Source organism: Oncorhynchus masou, chromosome 6 (genome assembly GCF_036934945.1).
Source record: "Oncorhynchus masou masou isolate Uvic2021 chromosome 6, UVic_Omas_1.1, whole genome shotgun sequence".
Lineage (NCBI taxonomy): Eukaryota > Metazoa > Chordata > Actinopteri > Salmoniformes > Salmonidae > Oncorhynchus > Oncorhynchus masou.
Window position 1 is genome coordinate 14,056,798 of NC_088217.1, and position 17,910 is coordinate 14,074,707.

Below are 17,910 nucleotides of genomic sequence, written 5' to 3' on the forward strand. Positions count from 1 at the left end.
CTGGCAATGTTCCCACATTAGCAGAGACTGCATTCACGTTAACCGCTGTAGATGTCGGCTCAATGGGACATGACCTATACATTTCAACAGTACAGATTGAATAGAGCCCTGAGTGAAAACGAAGCGTGGAAGTAGAGTTATGACAGTACATCCTGGTACATACAGCTGTATTAACTTTGTAATTTAATGTCTATGTGTCTCCTGTCAGGACTCATCCAAGGCAGTGTCGCTGGGCCTGTGGATGGAAGAGATGATCTTTAACCTGGCCGACTCACGACTATTCTTCAACGACCTGGAGGTGAGATTTATTTACCTAATGAATGACATTATCCATCATCCATACTCTTGCTTATTAGCCATCATCCATCATACATATTATTGCTTATTAGATCCATCCCCCATACCTCCATCCCCCCACCTCCATCCCCCATCCCTCATCCCTCTATCCCTCATCCCTCCATCCCCCATCCCTCGATCTTTCCATCCCTCATCCCTCCATCCCCCATCCCCCATCATGGATCCCCCATCCCTCCATCCCTCCATCCCGCATCCCCATCCCTCCATCCCTCCATCCCACATCCCCCATCCCTCCATCCCCATCCCGCATCCCCATCCCTCCATCCCCATCCATCCCCCATCCCTCCATCCCCCATCCCTCCATCCCCCATCCCTCCATCCCCCATCCCCCATCCCTCCATCCCGCATCCCTCCATCCCCCATCCCTCCATCCCCCATCCCGCATCCCTCCATCCCCCATCCCTCCATCCCTCCATCCCCCATCCCCCATCCCTCGATCCCCCATCTCCATCCCCATCCCTCCATCCCTCCATCCCACATCCCCCATCCCTCCATCCCCCATCCCTCCATCCCCCATCCCTCCATCCCCCATCATCCCTCCATCCCCCATCCCTCCATCCCCAACCCCCATCCCTCCATCCCCCATCCCTCCATCCCCCATCCCTCCATCCCGCATCCCTCCATCCCCCATCCCTCCATCCCCCATCCCTCCATCCCCCATCCCTCCATCCCCATCCCCATCCCATCCCCCATCCCTCCATCCCTCCATCCCCCCTTCTATCCCTCCATCCTCCCACCTCTATCCCCCATCACTCCATCCCCCCATCTTCCCACCTCCATCCCCCATCCCTCCATCCCCCATACCTCCATCCTCCCACCTCCATCCCCCATCCCTCATCCCTCATCCTCCATCCCCCATCTCTCCATCCTCCAACCCCCATCCCCATCCTTCTATCCCTCATCCCCATCCCTCATCCTCCATCCCCCATCTCTCTATCCTCCCACCTCCATCCCATCCTTCTCTCCCTCATCCCCATCCCTCATCCTCCATCCCCCCATCTCTCCATCCTCCAACCCCCATCCCCATCCTTCTCTCCCTCATCCCCATCCCTCATCCTCCATCCCCCCATCTCTCCATCCTCCAATCCCCATCCTTTATCAACTATCCCAACTCATCCCCATCCTGTTATCAACTCATCCTCAACTATCCCCCATCTCAACTCCATCCTCCAACCCCCATCCATTAAATAGGCATCCTTCTATCCCTCATCCCCATCCCTCATCAACTATTATCAACTACCTCCATCCCCCATCTCTCTATCCTCCCACCTCCATCCCCATCCTTCTCTCCCTCATCCCCATCCCTCATCCTCCATCCCCCCATCTCTCCATCCTCCAACCCCCATCCCTCCAACTCTCCATCCTCATCCCCCATGCTCATCCCTCCATCCCCCATACTCCCACAAACTCAAGGCTGCAGTTCGAGCTCAGTTTTACCTGGTCAGGTCATATGGTCTGGAAAAGATGCCTGGCCCTAACTATAAGCAGTATGATATGTTTTATACAGACAATGATAGACAGCTCAGTTCTAGAGGGATTTTATTATATGTCAAGTATATGTCAAGGTTCAGTGACATCTCTCATGACAATATTCAAATAGGCCTATCAAATAGGCCTGTCATCAACTACCAAATAGGCGTAGGTTATCAACTATCAAATAGGCATGTCATCAACTACCAAATAGGCGAAGGTTATCAACTATCAAATAGGCCTGTTATCAACTATCAAATAGGCCTGTTATCAACTATCAAATAGGCCTGTTATCAACTATCAAATAGGCCTGTTATCAACTATCAAATAGGCCTGTTATCAACTATCAAATAGGCATGTTATCAACTATTAAATAGACCTGTTATCAACTATTAAATAGGCCTGTTATCAACTATCAAATAGGCGTAGGTTATCAACTATCAAATAGGCCTGTTATCAACTATCAAATAGGCCTGTTATCAACTATCAAATAGGCCTGTTATCAACTATCAAATAGGCCTGTTATCAACTATTAAATAGACCTGTTATCAACTATCAAATAGGCCTGTTATCAACTATCAAATAGGCCTGTTATCAACTATCAAATAGGCCTGTTATCAACTATCAAATAGGCCTGTTATCAACTACCAAATCGGCCTGTTATCAACTATCAAATAGGCCTGTTATCAACTATCAAATAGGCCTGTTATCAACTATCAAATAGGACTGTTATTAACTATCAAATAGGACTGTTATTAACTATCAAATAGGCCTGTTATCAACTACCAAATAGGACTGTTATTAACTATCAAATAGGCACGAGCTCATCGGCCATCTCTGGTGAGTGAGCTGCACATCATTGGGTGAGTCAGTGAAACTGGACAGCATTTTTAGGACTATCCTCCCCATATTGTACAACATGTGTCTCAGGCACACCTGGGCTACTGATGGATTCAAGACAAGTTTGATTTTATTGATCTCAGATTCTCAGTTTGTCAAATTTGTGAGACATTTGTGAGATATTAAAAAAGATTCTGCTAAAGACAGCAGTCATCTAAAATGATGTGGAATTGCATGAAATGCATTCATTAAAGGACACATTTTTCCAGGACCGTAAGCCTCAAAAGGTTTTCCTCATGTTTGCACCTTCTGCAAGTGCCTCTACTCTACTGCTCATTTCCAGCACGCAAAAGTGAGGTAAACGCATGCAAGGCTTTATTATAAAGTTTATGAAGAAAATGTTTATATACATTCCTGTACCTCAAAGGCCCCAGGTCACCCCCCTCTCAGCTCACTTTTTGTTCCGGCACCTCCCTGTTTACAAATGAACCACTGGATATATATTATATATTCCAGTTGAAAGCCTAACTGTTAAAGTGAATTTGAGATAGGGTTAAACTTATGTATTTTTACCAGCATGAACGACATGTAAGCTTTTCTCTGTGCATTCCACTGCCTTGTTCTGACAAAGACGAGGATTCAATTGGGCTTGTGGGGAGAAGGAACAGTGTGAGTTGTTAATTGTAGGTGTGTGTCTGTCTCTGAAAGGAACATTTGTTGTGGGGAGAAGAAACACCTGAGGGGAGGACGGCTGACACAGCCATTCTCAAACCCCTCTTTTGAAGTTCCTTCTTTTTGCCCGCCTCTGTAGTTCCTCATGCATACAGTTCACCTATAGTGGCGGCCATCTTTGTTAGTCGTGTGCTGTGGTTGATTTATGGAGGAATCTTTCTACAGGCTGCTAATAGAGAGATGATAGATGCCACAGGCTAAGTAAGCTGTAGGCAATGAAGACATAAGAGCTCTACCGCAGTTGCACTGCTTCTTGATGAAACAGAAGAAAATAGTAGTTAATTTTAACTAGCTCCTGTGAGAAGTCAGAAACATGTAATATTTCTAATTTTGCACAGATAGCTCTGTCTATTTTCATCATCGAAACCCAGCCCTACATAGCCAGATATGTACTTCTCTGTCCACGGCCATTCATGTCATTAAATCAATTTAGCTTGGGAGGTGTTGAGATGTACTGGGGTCTCGAGCTGCCTCATAAAACCGTAGCTTAGCCTGTTGTGGGTCGTGTTAACGATTCCCTCTGTGTCTGGGGGTCGCAGCATAGGAGGAGCATTACGGCAGTTTTGGGGAAGGAGTGAGGCTGAGATGTAAGAGTGTGATGAGGTAGCGTCTTCCTGTGTCTCAGGCCGGTTGAAAGGCGATAGCGCGGCCTGTCAGTCCGGTGTAGCCGTGTGGGAGAAGAGGTAGGAGACAGTAGTTACTGAAGTAGGAGTCGGGGAATTAAAGAAGGGAAGAGATGAGAATAGCAGATCTGAAGTGGAGATTGAGAGGGATTTGGTGGAGAGGTGGGAGGATAGTGCGTATTGTAGTGGAGCACCATGGGAAAGTCGTTTTCAAGAATTGTCTGAGGAAGAAACTTAGCTGTTTTTCCACAGTAGTTTGTACCTTGTAACAGCTTGTAGCAACTTCCACAGAAATCCATTTACATCCAGTATATGTACTACTATACTGTAGTATACAGTATTAATATTGTATACTACAGTATATTTAATACTACAAAAATCCTGTATTTAATGGACATAAATCTGAAGGTTCTTTGGCAGTTGGTAAAAGAGGTTGATATGGTGTACATCTTAGTGGGGTTTATTAGTGTGGTGGTGTCAGGTGGAGTTGGTACACTGACAGACTGGCGCCTGAATGTCTCAGCAGCTTATTTCCGCCTCCCTGTTGTCTTTTGTTTTCTTCTTTTTTTTGTTCTATCACTCCCTGAGGCTCCGTTAAGAAGAAACCTGCCCATGCACAGCTTTGAAACGGATCTCCTTCTCTAACATATCCACTATCTTTCCCTCTCCTTTCCCAGGAATGTGACCAAGTTCATATTGATGACGTGGCGTCAGACGACAATGGGCAGGACCTGAGGTACTGTACAGCTTTTCATCTTGAATTTAGCTCACCCCACACTTAAACCAGCACCGAGTGGCTTTACAAAAGGATCAGTGGAGGTATATTGAAAATATATCCTGCTCTCTTCCTCGAAAACAAGTCTCTCTCTCTCTCTCTCTCTCTCTCTCTCTCTCTCTCTCTCTCTCTCTCTCTCTCTCTCTCTCTCTCTGGCAACACAATATATCAGCGTTAACAATATCGCCATTCTTCAACATCTAATCAAAATAACACATTCTCTCTGTCTCCCTCATTCCAGAAATGTAACTACATAAATTGATGAAGACTTTTAGGATAGGTTTCAAATGAATATTTCAGAAAGTGCTAGATGTTTCTCAAATGCCTAACAGTATGTGGATTCCTTCCCCCATTTTTGAGTGCTTTCAGGCATGTTACTCTTTTCAATATGTATTAACCTAACTGCATACTACACGTTCTCCCACTTATATATAACACGCCTCTAATATTGATCTGTTGTGTAAAATTCAAATTCAGTCTTGTTTTATCCTTGCATGGTCTCACTCTCTTTATTATAGGATTTTAGATGTCAAAAATAATGTCTGTTCCCGTCCAGGTTCCCACTGGAAAAAGGTTTTGCATAATGCATTCCTCTATTTATTCTTTACACTAGCTACTTCAGTAATTATATTATACTCCTCCATGTATCTACAGGCACTGGTCAAGTCCCACTGAGACAGCCACCAAATATCAACCAGAGTTGTACATTGATCTGCCCATAGCCCCCCGACACATAAACTACTGCAGCATAAATACTGGAGGCTGAGACAGGAGGGGTCAGGAGACACTGTGGCCCTCAACCAGAGTTGTACATTGATCTGCCCACAGCCCAGGGCCATGCTTCTCTTTAACGCTCTCTTTATGTTGTTTTCTTGCAGCACGTATAATTTTGTCACCGACGGTTTCCAGAGCCCTGCGGGGGCCGGTACTCTGTGCCTGGGCTCAGGTGTCCACGGTGGGGCTGACTGGATGAGGAAACTGGCCTTTCGCTACCGGAGGGTGAAGGAGATCTACAACACTTTTAAGAACAACGTGGGAGGTGGGTTCTGTTTGTGTGTGTGTGTGTGTGTGTGTGTGTGTGTGTGTGTGTGTGTGTGTGTGTGTGTGTGTGTGTGTGTGTGTGTGTGTGTGTGTGTGTGTGTGTGTGTGTGTGTGTGTGTGTGTGTGTGTGTGTGTGTGTGTGTGTGTGTGTGTGTGTATAGAGGTGTAGGTGTGATCATCTCTGGTGGTAAGCTGATATAAAATTCACAATGTAAGTTGAATTAGTTTGTGCTATATATAACCATGATCATAATGAATAATTGGTGTGTGATTGTGATTGAGTCAGGTTTGCTGGGCAGTCCCAAGCGGGAGGAGTGGCTGCAGCTGCGGAGGGAGATGGAGGTTCTAACAGATCTGTGGCTGACTCAGGCTCTCAAGGCCTTGGCCCTCATAAACTCCAGGTTAGGACACCCACCTTCTCAACTGCCCTAGATACTCTTGTTTTAAGGTGGATATATGATTATTCTGTTGTAGTCATGCACAATGCTCTTGGGTGGTCATCAATCAACAAGATAATTGGAAAAAACATGCTCATTTTATTTCACAATGTACACTGTTTAAAACGGCCAAACTCCATTCACAACAGTATTCAGTTGGTAAGAGACAGACATTCAGTAAATACTACGAATAGATTGTCCACCATCTATGTGTTATCCAGACAGAAAAGAGAAACAGGCAAAATAACATTTCGATTCAGAGCAATAAAGAAATTGAATAGTTTCTCTGAGCAAAACAGAAACCTTTCAATATAACTTCAAACAATTCTTTACAAGCACTTAAATATAATGAATGTGAAGGTTTTGCAGGACTGTGGTAGATGAAGGAACCAATCAATCTGTTCAGACTGTCAGAGTATTTATCTGGTCAATATGGCAGTGTATTATGTCTGTTGTAACAGTGTGTTATATGTGAACATGTGATCGCATTATAAATTGTATTTTAATGTTTAAGGACTCTTGGAAGATTATTCCAAATGAAGACTAAAATAGATCATAATCAAATCAAACGTCAGCTGTCAGAGCAGGTTACTGATCTGTAAATAGCCCTTCCAACCAACTACCTACCTCATCCCCATATTTGTTTTTATTTTTCTGCTCTTTTGCACACCAGTATTTCTACTTGCACATCCTCATCTGCACATATATCACTCCAGTGTAATTTGCTAAATTGTAATTACTTCGCCACTATTGGCCTATTTATTTCCTTACCTCCTTACTTAATTTGCACACACTGTATATAGATTTTTCTATTGTGTTATTGACTGTACGTTTGTTTATCCCATGTGTAACTCTGTGTTGTTGTTTTTGTCGCACTGCTTTGCTTGATCTTTGCCAGGTTGCAGTTGTAAATGAGAATTTGTTCTCAACTGGTCTACCTGGTTAAATAAAGGTGAAATAAAAATACAAAATCTATATATGATTGAGCTAAATTCAGAAAATAGAAAACAATGTAAACAGTAGGTTCACTCAGAATAATATAGTTGGGTACAAATGATAAATGGATGGTACTCCAAATCTATTAAAGGGATACTCTATTAAAGGGATATTCTGTTTTTCAACTTGCTCAGAGTCAGATTGTCATGTGTGCTCCCTCTCCGACCTCTAAGTCACCAGGCTGCACGTTGTGGTGCACACCTGTCACCATCGTTACACACACCTGTGCTTCGTCAGACTCACCTGGACTCCATCACCTCCCTGATTACCTTCCCTATATATGTCACTCCATTTGGTTCCTTCCCTATATATGTCACTCCCTTTGGTTCCTTCCCTATATATGTCACTCCCTTTGGTTCCTTCCCTATATATGTCACTCCCTTTGGTTCCTTCCCTATATATGTCACTCCCTTTGGTTCCTTCCCTATATATATGTCACTCCATTTGGTTCCTTCCCTATATATGTCACTCCCTTTGGTTCCTTCCCTATATATGTCACTCCCTTTGGTTCCTTCCCTATATATGTCACTCCCTTTGGTTCCTTCCCTATATATGTCACTCCCTTTGGTTCCTTCCCTATATATGTCACTCCCTTTGGTTCCTTCCCTATATATGTCACTCCCTTTGGTTCCTTCCCTATATATGTCACTCCCTTTGGCTCCTTCCCCAGGCGTCACTGTTTCTGTTTCATGTCTGTGTTGTTTGAGGTTCTTGGTTTTGTGTTATGATGTTTAATTTATTAAAACACTCTGCTCCCTGAACTTGCTTCCCGACTCTCAGCGCACATTGTTACACAGATGAACTTGTGGATACCATTTTTAACTCTCTGCGTGCAGTTTGAAGGAAGTTGGAGTTATTTTTGCTAGCCGTTGCTAACATTTACAGGTACGCTAGCATGACATATTGATATCATGTGTTGACATTTCTCTGTTTTCAGACCAAACTGTGTGAATGTGCTGGTGACTACCACCCAGCTGATCCCAGCCCTGTCCAAGGTCCTGCTCTACGGACTGGGCTCAGCTTTCCCTATAGAGAATATCTACAGTGCCACCAAGACAGGTGAGGCAGTGTGCCGCACTCGATATGGATACATAGATTATCAGTTGTTAGAGTTAAAAAGAGAAACTGATCGTCTCAGGGAAGGAACACAGTTGGGTTGATTGACAGTTGGGTTGATTGACAACTGGGTTGATTTGTTTTCACACCGTCGTTGAAAAAACTGTAGTGTATAACAATTTGTATGCAAGCCTGTTTACTATCTACCAGCTGGCATTGTGCAATCTGTTACTTTCCTGACATTTTTACCAAAAGTGTTATTTTAATTTGTTTACACTTACGTTTAGCACTTTATATGAATGTAAGGTTTATTTTGATTTGTACACATTTGCAGCTAAAAGCTGAATTGCAGCATACGTAATCCTACCAAAGTAAAAAAACACACACAAAAAAAACATGTTTTTTAAAGTTCCTAGTGTTTGAGACGTAGTATACAACATTACAGTTTCACAAAGTCTTAATTAACATTTCATTTTGTAACAATCTGAACACACTTATGTGTTACTCTGAATCATATCAATCCTTACCTATTCTCCAGGGAAGGAGAGTTGCTTCGAGCGTGTGGCTCAGAGGTTTGGTCGGCGAGCGGTGTATGTGGTAATAGGGGATGGAGTGGAGGAGGAGTCTGTAGCCAAGAAGGTGAGACACGTGTAACCAGGAAATGGGGTGGGTGGGTGCACAATATATTTCCCTCTGCCTTATTTTTCATGCTTGTGCAAAGACGTCAGATCAAATCTAATATCCCCCCACACATATTATTTCAAACATTTGCTTATCATTTGAAAAACAAAAATAATGTTTCTATCCTAAAGATTAGCTCGCTGAGCTTTGGTAACTTGAGCGTGGCTCACTGAACAATGTTAGCTAGCTAGTTACATTAGCTAGCTAGTTTAGCCAGTGTTCAACATTTTCAACATATCCATTTGTGTCTTGCAGAAGAACATGCCCTTCTGGAGAGTGTCGTGTCGGCCTGACCTGGAGGCTCTGAGTCATGCACTGGAGCTGGACTACCTCTAGTGGGCACTATCCCATCATGCCCTTAGCCACTTCCTGCCTGGTGATGCCACTTCCTGTCCAATGGACCAATTTGGGGTTGAGGGCGGCATCAATTCACCACAATACAGAAGCCAAGAATAAGGGACCAATCTTTGTATCTTGCAGGGAATCGCAATTGTTACTGGAAATATTATATGTGCTTTCATCCTTTTACACAGAGACTTTTACATATGAAAGGTATCCCACTTTTCAACTTTAGAGCGTTGCACTGAAAATAACAATCTAGGTGATATAAGTGCATTTTTCCTTACATGGAGGATGAATAGTTGTGTTGTGTGCTCACTTTTCTTATTAGGAATGGGATAGATAAGAGGACATTGTTAAAGGGCAATTAGGCCACTCTTTAACCTCATTTCCATTATCTCCAGCACCATACCAGAGTCTAGATATGTGAAAACGTATTTTTTTAATGATCTGTGGTTGAAAGTTAAGAAGAAAGGTCCTAAAAAAATATTATCTGTAGCATCTCAGGCGAGGATTAAAAGTAAAAAAAACAGTGATTCTCTAAACCTGCAAAGAGTTTCTAGCCAGAGGGAGGGTATTTTCTCCCCATGTCACTGCGAATCTCACAGTGTTTGAAAATCACTGATTTTAATTATGTTGAAACTTTTGATGATGTCATCGGGTAGAACTTGATTTGTTTTTACAAAATGTAGAAATGCACTGTTTTCACATACAGTATGTAGACACTGATATTGTGCTGGACATTTTTATTGTCCCATCATCAGGTGCACCTGTGTAATGATCATGCTGTTTAATCAGCTTATTGATTTGTCACACCTGTCAGATGGATGGATTATCTTGACAAAGGTGAAATGCTCATGAATTTGAAAGAGAGAAACTTTTTGTGAGCATCGAACATTTCTGTGATTTTTTATTTCAGCTCATGAAACATGGGAACAACACTTTACATGTTGCATTTATATTTTTATTCAGTATAAAATGAGGGTTATGAATGAGGATTGGACATTACCAGCAAGTTATTAGAGATAGCTAGATCCTACCTTGACTCAATTGTTTCACATGGCTTTTTTGGTAGAATGTTAATTTATAGTATAACTATGGCCCCAATAGTAGATCTGTCTCATTAGCAGGTTATTGATGAATTAATAGTCTAATATTATGAGCTGAGACCTAAAAAAGTAATAATGGGAAAAGATTTGAGCAAAACTTACCAGCGACAATTATCATTTTTTGATGAGATAGCATCTCCTTTCCTAACATCACCATAACATTTAATGCATAGTCCATTGCCCTATGATATGTGTCATTAATCATTTAATTTAATATCCTATTCATTTGCAACAACCATTCTTATGCAGTCTATATAAACCGGACCATATACTCCCAACCCTACTGAAGGTGCCATACCTCTTCTGGATGATGACATTTTAATCTAATATACCAAAAAATGAGAAGTCAATTATCTTATCCATTCCGTTCCCTTTTATGAAAATGAAATATAAATTGGTAAGAGCAGCTAGGCCAAGATGTTCAGACAGACAGAGACCAACAGCATTACTAAAACTAACAACATCTTAATTAATGAGTATGGAAACGAAGCAATCCTTTGACAAAGCACAGGAAAAATCAACTACCTTGTGAAACGTCTCTTTCAGCATATACATTTGTCTTGGAGAGGACTTAGTCTAGCGATTTAATCTTTTTATTAAGGAACACATTTTCTGCTTCATAAGTTGCTGGGTGTACATTTGTTGTCATCTTTCTCCATGAATGTTTATGTATAACCCGTATGTAAGGAAAATGCTACAATAGTCTTTGGACTTGCATGTGCCTATTACACTGTCAGCTTAGCTATGATCTGTATATAAGGTTTTATTGTTTCGACGGACAATTATAATAGATTAATAAAGATAAATTAATTACATTCTGAGAAAAGTGTATCTTAATTAAGATTGAATGGCTCACTAACGACACATTTGAACTGTCTTCCTGAATGTTCAGGTAATAGGTCTTTGGACGGTCTATTTATTATATATATCTTTAAATTAAATATTAAAACATACAATATAGTTGCAGTGAAGCCGCTCAACAACTACATCATACCAGTCATCCAACAGACTCCCATTTAACAACTACATCATACCAGTCATCCAACAGACTCCCATTCAACAACTACATCATACCAGTCATCCAACAGACTCCCATTCAACAACTACATCATTCCAGTCATCCAACAGACTCCCATTCAACAACTACATCATACCAGTCATCCAACAGACTCCCATTCAACAACTACATCATACCAGTCATCCAACAGACTCCCATTTAACAACTACATCATACCAGTCATCCAACAGACTCCCATTCAACAACTACATCATACCAGTCATCCAACAGACTCCCATTCAACAACTACATCATACCAGTCATCCAACAGACTCCCATTCAACAACTACATCATACCAGTCATCCAACAGACTCCCATTCAACAACTACATCATACCAGTCATCCAACAGACTCCCATTCAACAACTACATCATACCAGTCATCCAACAGACTCCCATTCAACAACTATATCATACCAGTCATCCAACAGACTCCCATTCAACAACTACATCATACCAGTCATCCAACAGACTCCCATTCAACAACTACATCATACCAGTCATCCAACAGACTCCCATTCAGAGCCACACACAGAAGCATCCAGGGTCAAGGCCCTGCTCGGGGGCACGTCGACAGATCTCCCACAAGGTCAAAAACGGGGACCCGAACCAGAGACCTGCAGTATAAGCCATCGGCTCAAGCTCTCAACAGCTGGGCCTCCAGCCCTCCAAGATCCCCCCCCACAGTACCCCGTGACCTGCCGCTCAACCATCCTAGAACCCCCCCCTCCCCAAATTCACCAACAAAGACGATGGAAAATAGAAAACAACAATGCAATAAACTAAAGACATCAAGGACAACAGAAATCATAACAGCAAGGCCAATTGAATATGTTTTCAGTGCATGTATAACACTTTTTACATGTGTGTGTGTGTGTCCGTGTATGTGCACTTGTGTGCATTTGAATGAGAGTTTGTGTACATGCATGTGTACAAACACCTGCGCAGTATCAGCCTCAAGCAACCAGTCATTAGCTGTACCAACGCTGCCCCTCAGTGTCATTCATGTTTTGTTTTATTTGGACTTAAAAAAAACTTTTATCTTTGACCGTCATTATATCCGCCACCCAGCAACTCCACTCCCATTTGTCTCCAATTCCATATCCGAAACCTCAGCCAATCCCACCTATCTCTGTTGGCCATCCTCTTTGGAGTTATACACAACATATATCTTTCAATTCTGCTGTGATGTTTAACATACAATTTGAATCTATCTAATTGAATAGAATCCACAGATTGTGAGTTGAAGATAAATACTTTTACTAAGAGTATTAGTATATCAATAATTAACTGACCAGGTCTCTTCAGATCTCCCGACAATGCTATTTCTAGGGTAAATTTGAGATTAATGTTATGGTTTTTCATAAGGGTAATACCATAACAAATGGTCTATTGAATCTGTATCCTCACAACAAAATCTGCAGAGCTGCGATTATTGTATGCCCCAAATATTCAACATTGTTTTGCTGGCAAGAATTCTGTATGATAATTTTAGCTGAAAAGCACGAAGTCTTGAATCTTGTGTCCTTTTATATATCAACTCATATAAAATCAAACTGTATTTGTCACATGCGCCGAATACAACAGACCTTACAGTGGAATGCTTACTTACAAGCCGTTAACCAACACTGCAGTTTTAAGATAATACAAACAAACATTATTTTTTTTTAAAGTAAGAGATAAGAAAAACAAATAATTAAGAGAGCAGCAGTAAATAACAATAGCGGGGCTTTATACAGGGGGTACCGGTACAGAGTCAATGTGTCAATGTGCAGGGGCACTGGTGTCGAGGTAATTTGAGATAATTATGTACATGCAGGTAGAGTTGTTAAAGTGGCTATGCATAGATAATAACAGAGAGTAGTAGCAGCGTGGGGGGCGCAAATAGTCTGGGTAGCCATTTGATTAGCTGTTCAGGAGCCTTATGGCTTGGGGGTAGAAGCTGTTTAGAAGCCTCTTGGACCTAGACTTGTCACTCCGGTACCACTTGCCGTGCGGTAGCAGAGAGAACAGTCTATGACTGGGGTGGCTGGAGACTTGACAGATTCTACGGCCTTCCTCTGACACCGCCTGTTATAGAGGTCCTGGATGGCAGGAAGCTTGGCCCCAGTGACGTACTGAGCCGTATGCACCACTCTCTGTAGTGCCTTGCGGTCGGAGGCCAAGCAGTTGCCATACCAGGCAGTGATGCAACCCGTCAGGATGCTCTCAATGGTGCAGCTGTAACATTTTTGAGGATCTGAGGACCCATGCCGAATCTTTTCAGTCTCCTGAGGGAGAATAGGTTTTGTCATGCCCTCCCTCTTCACAACTGTCTTGGTGTGTTTGGACCATTATAGTTTGTTGGTGATGTGGACAGCCCCATCGATGAGAATGGGGGTGTGCTCGGTCCTCATTTTCCTGTAGTCCACAATCATCTCTTTTGTCTTGATCATGTTAAGGGAGAGGTTGTTGTCCTTGCACCACATGGTCAGGTCTCTGACCTCCTCCCTCGTTGTCTGTGATCAGACCTACCACTGTTGTGTCATCAGCAAACTTAATGATGGTATTGGAGTTGTGCCTGGCCAGGCAGTCATGAGTGAACAAGGAGTACAGGAGGGGACTGAGCACGCACCCCTGAGGGGCCCCTGTGTTGACGATCAGCGTAGCGGATGTGTTGTTACCTACCCTTACCACCTGGGGGCGGCCGGTGAGGAAGTCTAGGATCCATTTGCAGAGGGAGCTGTTTAGTCCCAGGGTCCTTAGCTTAGTGATGAGCTTTGAGGGCACTATGGTGTTCAACATAGCGCTGGAGTCAATGAATAGTATTCTCACATAGGTGTTTCTTTTTTTCCAGGTGGGAAAGGGCAGTGTGGAGAGCAATAGAGATTGTATCATCTGTGGATCTGTTGGTGCAGTATGCAAATTATAATGGGTCTAGGGTTTCTGGGATAATGGTGTTGATGTGAGCCATGACCAGCCTTTCAAAGCATTAAATGGCTACAGACGTTAGTGCTACGGGTCCGTGGTCATTTAGGCAGGTTACCTCAGTGTTCTTGGGCACAGGGACTATGGTGGTCTGCTTGAAACATGTTGGTATTACAGACTCAGACAGGAAGAGGTTGAAAATGTCAGTGAAGACACTTGCCAGTTGGTCAGTGCATGAGTAAACGTCCTGGTAATCCGTCTGGCCCAGCGGCCTTGTGAATGTTGACCTGTTTAAAGCTCTTACTCGCATTGGCTGCGGAGAGCGTGATCACGCAGTCATCCAGAACAGTTGATGCTATGACTCGAATCGAGCATAGGAGTTATTTAGCTCGTCTGGTAGGCTTGTGTCACTGGGCATCTCTCGGCTGTGCTTCCCTTTGTAGTCTGTAATAGTTTGCAAGCCCTGCCATATCAGACGAGCGTCGGAGCCAGTGTAGTATGATTCAATCTTAGTCCTGTATTGACGCTTTGCTCTTTGATGGTTCGTCGGAGGGCATAGTGGGATTTCTTATAAGCTTCCAGGTTAGAGTCCTGCTCCTTGAAAGTGGCAGCTCTAGCCTTTAGCTCAGTGCAGATGTTACCTGTAATCCATTGCTTCTGGTTGGGGTATGTACGTACAGTCACTGTGGGGACGACATCCTCGATGCACTTATTGATAAAGCCAGTGACTGATGTGGCGTACTCCTCAATGACATCAGAAGAATCACGTAACATATTCCAGTCTGTGATAGCAAAACAGTCCTGTAGTTTAGCATCTGCTTCGTCTGACCAATTTTTTATAGACCGAGTCACTGGTGCTTCCTGCTTTAATTTGAGCTTGAAAGCAGGAATCAGGAGGATAGTTATGGTCAGATTTGCCAAATGGAGGGCGAGGGAGAGCTTTGTACGCATCTCTGTGTGTGGAGTAGAGGTGGTCTAGAATTTTGTTTACCTCTGATTGCACATTTAACATGTTGATAGAAATTCGGTAAAACGGATTTAAGTTTCCCTGCGTTAAAGTCACCGGCCACTAGGAGCGCCACCTCTGGATGAGCCTTTTCCTGTTTGCGTATGGCAGAATACAGCTCATTTAGTGTGGTTTTAGTTCCAACCTCGCTCTGTGGTGGTATATAGACAGCTACGGAAAAAAAAAAACTCTCTGGGTAAATAGTGAGGTCTGTAGCTTATCATAAGATACTCCACCTCAGGTGAGCAAAACTTTGAGATACACCCTGCACCATGGAATTGGTACATCAACATTCTCTTCCCAATTATTTTGCAATATGTTTGGCACAGCTGTCAACATCCTGGTCCTCAAATGAAACTGGTATACTTTCCTATTTATGCGTTTGTATTCCTCCGCCAGTTTTGATCCTTTAAATTGGGCAGGCAGATCAGTTCCCTACCTCCTCCCACTGCCACCTTCCTCCTCCATTTGTAGGTTAATGCTGTAATCAATTGGCTGTAATCTGAGACAAGTATCTAGTTATGGTAAGGTTTGAAATGGATCATTGGAGAAATGGATCATTCAGACCGAGTTTGATCCCTTTCAGCTCCCTTCCCATGCTTTTGATCAGCTCCTTTTGTTGGTAGTGTTTCATTTTTGCGTGATCGGTCGGGGACCCTTGGTCTTGTCACTGCGAGCTCCATGTCTGTGCACTCGGTGGAAAGCCACCTTGTTTACAGTCTCTAGAGGGCATCTCAAGGCAGATCGCATGAACTCTGATCGCTCCTCTTGGATAGTTTGTTAACCATTAAATGAGGAATAATTATACAATATTTAATACAAGGCCTGTTATTAATGATGTACATATAACACATTTATAATATGGTTTATACATATAAATATTTACTAATGTTAAATGAATACATGAACCAATTACATGTAATCATGTATTAACAGTTTATTAATTAAAATCTTAGGCAACAATTTGAAGGTCTGCTTAAATAGGTTATAGGCTATCTAAGCAAACCTTCAAATAAATTAAATATGACCCATTGGCAATGGCAAGTTAGTGAAATGAGGGTATTATCTAGGCCTGTACATTTAGCGTATATGACCAGCAAAGACGTGACAAACATCCCTCTTGACAGCACCAGCCCTTTTATTTCAAGATGCCATGATTTGGACACGTTTTTTCAAACAAATGGAAGAAGATAATGTAGTCATATTCAACCAGAATACATTAAAACCAGGCAGATAAAATTATTAGGTCATGTATTTAACAAACTTGATTTTAGATCTTCAGGACTGTAAATTACAAAATGTGGGCCAATAGCACCCTCAAGCGGATGCTTATTGCACTGATCTGAACTCAATGTTTGGAAATATTAACTTTAAAATAACACCAACCACCAATATTCTCCCAAAATATAAACCCATTTAAAAGTACAATGTGTAAAAGAGAAGAGCATAACATAAACATGTGGTAAACATAAAAACTGCACTGGAGTTTGTCTCTTAAATAATGTCAAAAATATTTCCCACAAAATAAACATCTAGTAACAAAAATGATTGCATAAAACATTCTGTAAACACAGTTTGGTTTAAATAAGGCTTGATTCAATCCATTTACCCGAAGTCCACCACTATGGCGCGCTTAAAATGTAAAGGTCATTTCCAATTGAGCCGACATATGCAGCGTTTAACATGAATGCTGTCTCTGTGAACGCAGTAACAATGCCTTTAATATTCAATTGCGCTATTGCCCTGAACATCAGCGATACGGATTGAACCAACCCCATAGTCTGAGCAAAAAATGATATTTGGAATGTTTTCCTGAGAAAATGTTGCATTCAAGGCAGGTTTTGTAAGGAGAAAGGCAAGATTCCCCACATACCAGGTCTAAATCCTCTTAGTATCTAAGTATGGTGTGTCAGTGTGGCACATACTGTGAGATCACTGGAGAAAGCACATACATCTATACAGCATACAATCAGAAGCACTTGTGTTCTATTCTAACATTTCCCCGGTGATCTAGTGTAGTCCTTTACAAATCACGTTCAGGTGGAATCGATTACATCATCCATTCTTGTTTGTAAGTCACAGTAAATTTCCAGGTCTCCACAATCTGTGAGAGGAGTATCTCGTCGGGGAAGGAAGCCTCCACGTCAGGAGGGACTTGTACTTCTTTGTGGTCCATGTATGCAGCCAAAGTCTCTTTGACACTAGAATGAAAGAAAGAAGACAAAACAGGTTGTGATTTCAGACCTCGGAACTGTGTCTGCAACGCAGGTCAGCAGGTCAGTAGGTCAGCAGGTCAGCAGGGAGTCAGGAAGCAGGTCAGCAGGTCAGCAGGTCAGCAGGGAGTCAGGAAGCAGGTCAGCAGGTCAGTAGGTCAGCAGGGAGTCAGGAAGCAGGTCAGCAGGTCAGCAGGTCAGCAGGTCAGCAGGTCAGTAGGTCAGCAGGTCAGCAGGTCAGTAGGTCAGTAGGTCAGCAGGTCAGCAGGTC

At 42.6% G+C, this 17,910-nt stretch overlaps 2 protein-coding genes across 2 annotated transcripts in view; one reads left to right on the forward strand and one right to left on the reverse strand.

Annotated features, from left to right (window-relative positions):
- LOC135541251 (eyes absent homolog 2-like) overlaps positions 1 to 11,271 on the forward strand; it is a 69,882-nt gene extending 58,611 nt beyond the window's left edge. The window contains exons 14-20 of the mRNA XM_064967350.1: positions 209 to 298; positions 4,700 to 4,758; positions 5,676 to 5,836; positions 6,125 to 6,239; positions 8,209 to 8,330; positions 8,866 to 8,966; positions 9,264 to 11,271. Coding sequence (XP_064823422.1) covers positions 209 to 298; positions 4,700 to 4,758; positions 5,676 to 5,836; positions 6,125 to 6,239; positions 8,209 to 8,330; positions 8,866 to 8,966; positions 9,264 to 9,344 — 729 coding nt within the window. The 3' untranslated portion in view covers positions 9,345 to 11,271. The remainder of the gene's footprint in view (positions 1 to 208; positions 299 to 4,699; positions 4,759 to 5,675; positions 5,837 to 6,124; positions 6,240 to 8,208; positions 8,331 to 8,865; positions 8,967 to 9,263) is intronic.
- A 5,072-nt stretch (positions 11,272 to 16,343) lies between these two features.
- LOC135541386 (E3 ubiquitin-protein ligase rnf213-alpha-like) overlaps positions 16,344 to 17,910 on the reverse strand; it is a 70,602-nt gene continuing 69,035 nt past the window's right edge. Inside the window, 1 exon segment of the mRNA XM_064967592.1 lies at positions 16,344 to 17,627. Coding sequence (XP_064823664.1) covers positions 17,477 to 17,627 — 151 coding nt within the window. The 3' untranslated portion in view covers positions 16,344 to 17,476.